This window comes from Emys orbicularis, chromosome 10 (genome assembly GCF_028017835.1).
Source record: "Emys orbicularis isolate rEmyOrb1 chromosome 10, rEmyOrb1.hap1, whole genome shotgun sequence".
Classification (NCBI taxonomy): domain Eukaryota; kingdom Metazoa; phylum Chordata; order Testudines; family Emydidae; genus Emys; species Emys orbicularis.
Genome location: NC_088692.1, coordinates 37,017,069 through 37,025,715, shown reverse-complemented (window position 1 = coordinate 37,025,715; position 8,647 = coordinate 37,017,069). Strand labels below are relative to the sequence as shown.

At 48.3% G+C, this 8,647-nt stretch overlaps 1 protein-coding gene across 1 annotated transcript in view; it reads right to left on the bottom strand.

The window, feature by feature from the left end:
• Window positions 1-3,758: 3,758 nt before the first annotated feature.
• The window catches only part of XPO6 (exportin 6), a 103,973-nt gene continuing 99,084 nt past the window's right edge, over window positions 3,759-8,647 (bottom strand). Inside the window, exons 23-24 of the mRNA XM_065411932.1 lie at window positions 7,391-7,621; window positions 3,759-4,474 (exon numbers count right to left, since the gene is read on the bottom strand). Coding sequence (XP_065268004.1) covers window positions 4,373-4,474; window positions 7,391-7,621 — 333 coding nt within the window. The 3' untranslated portion in view covers window positions 3,759-4,372. The remainder of the gene's footprint in view (window positions 4,475-7,390; window positions 7,622-8,647) is intronic.

The following is an 8,647-nucleotide window of genomic DNA, read 5'->3' as shown; positions in this document are numbered from 1 at the left end:
CAACTCTATGCTTCCAGCATGCAGGGGACAAAAAGCTGAGAAAGGGACAGACCAGGGCTAGACTCCATCAAGATCTTGCTTCCCACTTCCTGTAAGTGGAAGCCACATGCCAGTGTAGTAAAGGCTACTGCAAATGGAGAAGAAAGGGGATGTACAAACAGACTGAGCCCTGCAGACACGTGATGCACAGAACCAGCAAAGATGGTCACAAACTTCCTGACATCACATTGCTCGTGGATGCACCAGTCCCATAAACGAAATGGGAGTTCCATCTCAGGGTCCCTTCGACCCGTAACTTCTCTGCTGAGATTGCCAACAAAGGAGCCCTGCTGGATGTGAACAAGCAGCCACTGCAAAATTGACTGAGACCATTGGCTTTTAAATGGGTGACAAAGATGAAGGGCTGTTCTCCATCTCCCACCACTTTCCAGATCAGGGATGGGCAAACTTTTTGGCCCGAGGGCCACATCTGGGTATGGAAATTGTATGCAGGCCATGAATGCTCACAAAATTGGGGTTGGGTGCAGGAGGGTGTGAGGGCTCTAGCTGGGGGTGCGGTCTCTGGGGTGGGGCCAGAAATGAGTTCAGGGTGCAGGAGAGGGCTCCAGCTGGGGGTGCAGGCTCTGGGGTGGGGCTGAGGGGTTTGGGGCACAGGAGAGGCTCAGGGGCACTCTAGGCGGTGCTTACCTCAAGCAGCTCCTGGAAGCAGCGACATGTCCCCCTTCCAGCTCCTACACAGAGGCACGGCCAGGCAGCTCTGTGTGCTGCCCCGTCCACTCCCATTGGCTGCAGTTCCTGGCCAATGGGAGCTGCGGGGGCTGGGACAACGCACAGAGCCCCCTGGCTGCCCCTAAATGTAGGAGCTGGAGAGGGGACATGCCGCTACTTCTGGGATCCGTGCAGAACCGTGGCACGCGGACGTGGAGTGGCCCCTGACCCCGGTTCCCAGCTGGAGTGTGGGAGCAGGGCAAGCCCTAGACCCCATTCCGCAGCAGGAGCTCAAGGGCCAGATTAAATAGGCTGGCGGGCCGGATGTGGCCCGCGGGCCGTAGTTTGCCCACCCCTGTTCCAGATGATTCCAATATACAATGGCAGGGCATCAGCAAGTGTACAAGGGAGTTTGGTTTCATGGCTGAAGAAAGAGGCAGCTCTGTTACAAAGGAATTAATCTCATTAGGACAGACTGAAAGGCCAGATACACCAAGCCTTTTATCCACAGATCATCCCACCTGCATGTGTCAATGCAATCACAGACAACTGTGCTGCTCATGCAAAGGGGCTGCTGGATGTGCTCTGAAGTAGCCCTGCCTTCAAGCTAGATAAGAAGAGCTTCATCCATGAAGACCAGTACATTTTCTCCCAAAACAACTGGAAAAGAGCTACAAAATTGTAAAGCAACAGTGTGGGAATTCTGCTCCGGAGCAGCTCTCTCATTAGTGGAGGAGAAGGTGCCTCCTTCCCCCTTACAGTCCCACACAAGGCTTCAAAGCAAGGCCATTTGATACTCAGTCACTAGTCATATTCCCGGCCTGTTCTCATCAGGCTCAGCTTTTCTATGCTGGTCCCCTCAAGACACAAAACCTTTTCAGCGGAGTGAAGCCAGCTAAAGACACTCTCCAAAGAGGCACCTGGTCATTGATCTACGGTCCCGGTCTGGCTGCATTCCAAGGGGCAAATGGCCCAGCTTGTTGCAATGCAGCAGGTCATTGCTCCCAGAACAGTGGCACCAGGAAAGTTGTTTTCTTTTAAAAGAAGCTAAGTATCAAGGACTCTATCCTGGTGCTGACACATCACAAAAGGAACACACATGGCCCTATGTTCCCAGTACCCTCTCACCCAGTTCCTGTAGCTTGAGTATCACCCCTCTCCCTGTAGTAGAGTCCATTCCGTGATCTCCAGTGGTTAGTGTAAACATCCCCCCTTCACAATAAAGCTTCATTCATTCAAAGGTGGATTGTGTCTCACCTACACATCGTAACATGTTAATGCAGCTCTCCACCTTGCCATATGGGGAATTTGCTGACAAGCACAGAAGGAAGAGCACAGCAAGGGGGGGTGGGGAAGGAGGAGGGAGACAGAATTTTACAATTTCGCAGGAAGCTAAAAACTTTAAATCAAACATTTCCTTGGCTTTTCCAGGTGCTGTATTAGCTGGGGCACAACCTTCCCACTCTACGCTGGCATTTCTCTGCCAGCTGGGCTATGCCCATTCTTGCCCTGCAGGCTGCACCCATGCCCCACAGCAGTGATGGGGAGGGACAGCAGATGCACTGTCGTCTGCTTGCCAGTTGGGACGTGGAGGCATACTAGGAAACCGTCTGGAAAATCTGCCGACAGTTGTAAGGAAGGGACAGCCCACAAAATAAAAGGACCAGTCTCTTCAATTACCACCAGATACCAAAGCTTTTATCATGGAAGACCAACTCTGCCTGACCTTATAGTGACCTCAGATATGCTGGCAGAGGCCTTGTGTGACAAAGATGGATGACAGACACCCAACTGCATGGTCGCAGATACTAGCATTTAGCAATTTCAGATGTCGGTCACAGATATAGGGATCTTATGAACCCCAGATGAACACCTTCTTTGGTTAGTGAGACTAGCCACCTTACAGGTGACCTACAAAGCGCAAACAATTGCCTTTGTGGCCTTTTTGATTCTTTTTATGGATGAATAAGGCTTGGTAGTTTTAGTATGAGCTCCAGTGATGCCATTATCCAGGCCTGGATTCCTTCCAGAATCCTACCCTTGCTTAATTGTTCGGACAGGGGAAAACATGCACTTTCATCCCAGGTCAATATTTTGCTATGACTGCTAAGTATTGTGCAAACACACACAACGGGTGCCAGCCTGGGAAGCAGTGCACAGAAATGGCTGTGCTGTGTCCATGGCAGAAGTCAACCCCCACTGGATGTACTTCAGGGCACACACAGGCATTGCCGAGGCCCTGAGCACCCAGCCACCTTCTTGTACAAGTGAGGGGACTGTTTTCAGAAACACGAGATGGAAGTGGAGCTCTCAGAACCAGAATAGGACTGAGCCCTCTCTCTCCTACCTGGGTATTAGAATATTCCTGCTCCCCCAAAATGCCTGCTTTGGAACACTGCATGCTGGCAATGCTACTGCAAGACTCCTTGTTAGAGTCTCCTTTACCAACACTACAGTGCACCATCAACCTGCACATCTTTCTAGGTGGAAACTCCTTCAGGTACGCACCACCTAAAGGAAATTAGCTTGAAATTTCAGGATGCACCGAAACAACTGCTCTCTTCCAACAAGCAGCACTGCTTCCTCAGTGGTGGCATGTGAATCCACGATCATCAAGGGTATGCGAATCATTCAACCCTGGCTCTGGATGGCCTCACCACCTAGTGGGGATCGATGGTGAAGTAACACTTCAGACAGGACTGTTACAGAAGTTAGAGACCATAAAAGCAAAGACCACGTACCAGTTGCCTAACAATGGCACAAATGTGCTACTGTGGACATCATAAACTTTGGCCCAGGCAGAATGGAGACTGTTGGACTTTTTACCCACCACTCAATCTCCAAGGTAAAAAGCCCTTGGTCTATTCCAAGATTAATCTTGAATCCAGGTATCCCATGCTGCAGCATCACGCACCTTTGAAAGTTTCTTCCCATTTTGGGATGGGCAGAAGGGCAAGAACCCAGTGCCTCTCCCCCTCACACTTCCCATGGTAAGAAATGCTTTTCCAACTAGCAAAGCAGTTTGATGGAGCCAAGAGGTAAGAAGCTATTTAAAACAACAAAGTAAGCACTTTATTTCCATTAAGCATGTTGTTTTAGTATCACAATGGAATGATGAGAAAACATTAAAAAAACCCACAAGTTTCTAAATCCCTGAAAATAGCAGGGAGGCTTCAAGGCAATTTAAAACGAAAGGGAGTGACAAGTGCCGAACCAGTCCCGACATCACAATTGTCCTCCAAGAGCAGGGCAGGGGCGGGAAGGTGGAATGATGCGAAGGTGCGAATGTCTGAAGTAGTCTTTGGCGTTTCTGCCTCATGATTGACACACACAAGATTTGTCAAGACGACTCACTGAAATCTCCGGACGCAACGAAGTGCTACATTAGTAAAACAAGAACCCAGCAAGATGACTTTTCATATGGTGGGAATGCCCTACAGTTGGCGTTAAGACCCATTCTTGCAGGCAGTGCTGCTGACTCAACGGGGAGGTTTCTGAGTTGGGTAAGGAAGCGTGGTGGTGCGTGAATCCAAGAACATGTGCCCATGCGCAAGACACGGCATCATCCTCCAGTACTGACGAGAGCAGGGAGGAGAGGAAGTGGTGACAAAAGAAGTACAAATCCATTCTTTACAGTGATCAAAACATGAGTCCAGTGCAGAAACTATAGCTTCACAGTTCCAGGGGGCAAACTGTCATTGCAGAGCCTATAGTAGCGCAGGTCATTCACCAGTCTGTGCACGTTCTGGGTAAAAGATGGCAGGTCCTGGAGAAAGATCAAGCAACACAGTTACAGTGACAATGGAGTAGTGCCTGCAAGTACCTGTCTTACCATAGGAAGCAATATTTGGCATTGTCCTAGTAAATCAATGAGCAAAGACAAAAGCCCCTATTTATTTCACCTGTAACCCAGTTCTGTAGATGCCAGGAGAATACCTTATGGCGGTTCCCCCCGACAGCTTGATCCCAGGGCAAATCCTTGATGTAAATATGCTCTTATTGAAATCTCATATTAAGAGAGAAGCCACTTCTCTGCCTGGAACAGTTCTTCAATCTAATGGCTAGTTACCGAGAATGGAGTTCCCTGCAAGAGAAGTTTGAAAATCCTGGCTTTTATTTACAGGACTGATTTCTTAGTGTGCCTACGCATGCAGAAAATGAGCTGGCATCACATGGCCAGGGGAGGAGCCATCTGCTAGAACAGCAACCTGTGTGCTTTTTTGCAGTGAAGCCACGCAGGTCAATTCCCAAGTTTCCTAGTGCTATGGGACACATGGAAACAAAGACTCCTATTTTCCAACTGCATTTGGCTATTTTAGAAGACACCAAGGAAATCAAGGCTATTAGCCAGGATGGGCAGGAATGGCGTCCCTAACCTGTTTGCCAAAAGCTGGGAATGGGCGACAGGGGATGGATCGCTTGATGATTACCTGTTCTGTTCATTCCCTCTGGGGCACCTGGCACTGAGCACCCAAAGGCCATGTGTGCTCCCAGGAGCTTGGAAGCTGGTCTGTAGCTATTGCCAGGTATATTTCATAAGTAGGGCTGTCAATTAATCGCAGTTAAGTCACGCGATTAATGCAAAAAAATTTATTGTGATTAAAAAAATTAATCACGATTAATTGCACTGGTAAACCATAGATTACCAATTGACATTTATTAAATATTTTGGATGTTTTTCTACATTTTCGTACATATTGTATTCTGTGTTGTAACTGAAATCAAAGTGTATATTTTTTATTCTAAACATTTGCACTGTAAAAATGATAAACAAAAATAGTATTTTTCAATTCACCTCAATACAAGTACTGTAGTGCAATCTGTCGTGAAAGTGCAACTTACAAATGTAGATTTTTTTTGTTACATAACTGCTCTCTCTCTCTCTCTCTCAAAAAAAAAAAAAAACAATGTAAAACTTTAGAGCCTACAATTCCACTCAGTCCTACTTCTTGTTCAGCCAATCGCTAAGACAAACAAGTTTGTTTACATTTACAGGAGATAATGCTGCCCTCTTCTTATTTACGTCACCAGAAAGTGAGAACAGGCATTTGCATGGCACTTTTGTAGCCAGCACTGCAAGGTATTTATGTGCCAGATATGCTAAACATTCATATGCCCCTTCATGCTTCGGCCACCATTCCAGAGGACATGCTTCCATGCTGATAACGCTCATTAAAAAAATGTTAATTAAATTTGTGACTGAACTCCTTGGGGGAGAATTGTATGTCCCCAGCTCTGTTTTACCCATACTCTGCCATATATTTCCTGTTATAGCAGTCTCGGATAATGACTCAGCACATGATGTTCACTTTAAGAACACTTTTACTGCAGATCTGACAAAATGCAAAGAAGGTACCAATGTGAGATTTCTAAAGATAGCTACAGCACACGACCCAAGGTTTAAAAATCTGAAGAGATGAGGTGTGGAGCATGCTTTCAGAAGTCTTAAAAGAGCAACACTCCGATGAGGAAACTACAGAACCCGAACCACCAAAAAAAGAAAAATCAACCTTCTGCCGGTGGCATCTGACTCAGATAATGAAAATGTACATGTATTGGTCCACACTGCTTTGTATTGTTATCGAGCAGAATCCGTCAAAAGCATGGACGCATGTCCTCTGGAATGGTGGTTGAAGAATGAAGGGGCATATGAATCTTTAACACATCTGGCATGTAAATATCTTGCAATACCAGCTACAACAGTGCCACGAGAACACCTGTTCTTCACTTTCAGGTGACATTGTGAACAAGAAGCGGGCAGCATTATCTCCTGCTGTAAACAAACTTGTTTGTCTGAGAAATTAGCTGAACAAGAAGTAGGACTGAGTTGACTTGCAGGCTCTAAAATTTTACGTTTTATTTTTGAATGCAGATTTTTTTTGTACATAATTCTACATTTGTAAGTTCAACTTTTATGATAAAGAGCTTGCACTACAGTACTTGTATTAGGTGAATTGAAAAATACTGTTTATTTTGTTTTTTAGTGCAAATACTTGTAATCAAAAATAAATATAAAGTGAGCACTGTACACTTTGTATTCTGTGTTGTAATTGAAATCAATATATTTGAAAATGTAGAAAACATCCACAAATATTTAAATAAATGGTATTCCATGATTGTTTAATCGTGCGATTAATTGCAATTAATTTTTTTAATCGTTTGACAGCCCTATTCATAAGGATGTGCACACTGGGGAGATTACAGCCCCCCACTTACTCCAGCTTTATCCAAGAGGCCTGCAGGAGATGGATGAGATTGCAGCTACACTATTTTATACATCTTTGCTACAGCTCTTGAACTGCAGGTAAATTGCGAGGGTAACTCGTGGTTGGGCAAGGCCTGAGTGACCTTGTTCCAGAAGGAGTGTAAGTCTGTGAGGAAGTGCCACAGGTGAAGTTTATTCCCCCAATATGTCAATTCATTCACAGCTGGATAGACAATCAGAGACAAGACAACGGCTGGATTTGCTAGCAGCCCTAGGAAATTCCAGTTGCAGGCACAGAGGACAATAGGAATGCCACCTGTCTTTAGTGACAATTCTGAGAAATCCCTTTTGTTTGGCGGGGAATTCGCGGGGGTCAGGTCTCCAGCTGGTAGAGAATGTGTCATGACATAACTCTGCTGTGATGCATGCTAGTACCTGGCCCAGAGGTAACCCCTCTGCAGCGTCGCTCCCCCTTACCCTGTCCATTTTGAAGTTCCTTCCCAGTACATTTTTCTGATTGGAGTCCACGCCGTCACAACTGGCTAAGAACTCCGTGAGAAAGGCTGAGTAGAAGCTATCAAAGTCCACTGAGGCCATGTTGTAGATAGCAATGCCAATCTCTTCTTGCAACAGGTCGTGTGATTTGTGGACCAGCACCTGAAGCAGCACATTCACAAACTGAAACAGCATGGTTGTCCGGAAGATCTTCTGCAGGGCGAGAGAAGCACACTCAGTCATATCCTCCCAAGCTGCCAAGCCTCCTGGGCGGGGTCAGACTGAGCCACTACATAGTGCCATGTCAGCGTGCCCACCAAGGGGAAAAGCAATTCTCCAGGGCGAAGGCCAGATCAAGGCAGTAAGCACAGCTGCATCTGACCATCCCTTTGCTGGAGGCCTTAATGTTTTTTCTAGGATTTCAGCTTTCACTTAGGAACAGAAGCCGCTAGCTCCTTTGACTGTGCAGAACACATCCCAAGTGTGAACCAGCGTAGCAGTGCTGAATCTGCAGGGACTGGAACAGTGAGCCAAATTAATCCCTGGTGTAAGGCAGGGGGTGAATTTGGCCCCATTCAGCTCAGTGGTTATGGCAGATGTAGGCAAACTACCGCCCGCAGGCCACATTTGGCCCGCGGGACCGTCCTGTCCGGCCCCTGAGCTCTGGGCCGGGGATGCTAGTCCCCAGCCCCTCCCCTGTTGTCCCCCCTCCCTTGCAGCCATGCCGCAGTGCAGGCCGCACTCTGGCCTGCTGCTTCCGCTGGGCAGCATGGGGAGCGCAGCTGGCTCTGGCCGGGTGTTGCAGCTGCGAGCTCCTGCTGCTGGTAAGGGGGCGGGGGCGTTGGGGTGGGTAAGGAAGCGGAGCGTCCTGGGGGGCAGTCAGGGAGGAGGGGGCGGTTGGATGGGGCGGAGGTTCTGGGAGGGCGGTCAGGGGATGGGGAACAGGGAGGGTTGGGAGTGGGAGTCCCGGGGGGCCTGTCAGGGGGTGGGGATGTGGATAGGGGTCGGGAGGGCAGTTAGCGGCGGGGGGTCCCAGGAGGGGATGGTCAGGGGACGAGGAGCAGAGGGTGGGAGTCCCGGGGGGGCTGTCTGCAGGCAGGGTGTGGATAGGGGTTGGGGCAGTCAGGGGACAGGGAGCAGGGGGGGTTGGATGGGTTGCGGGTTCTGAAGGAGGCAGTCGGGGGCGGGAAGTGGGAGGTGGCGGGGGCTAGGCTGTTTGGGGAGGCACAGCCTTCCCTA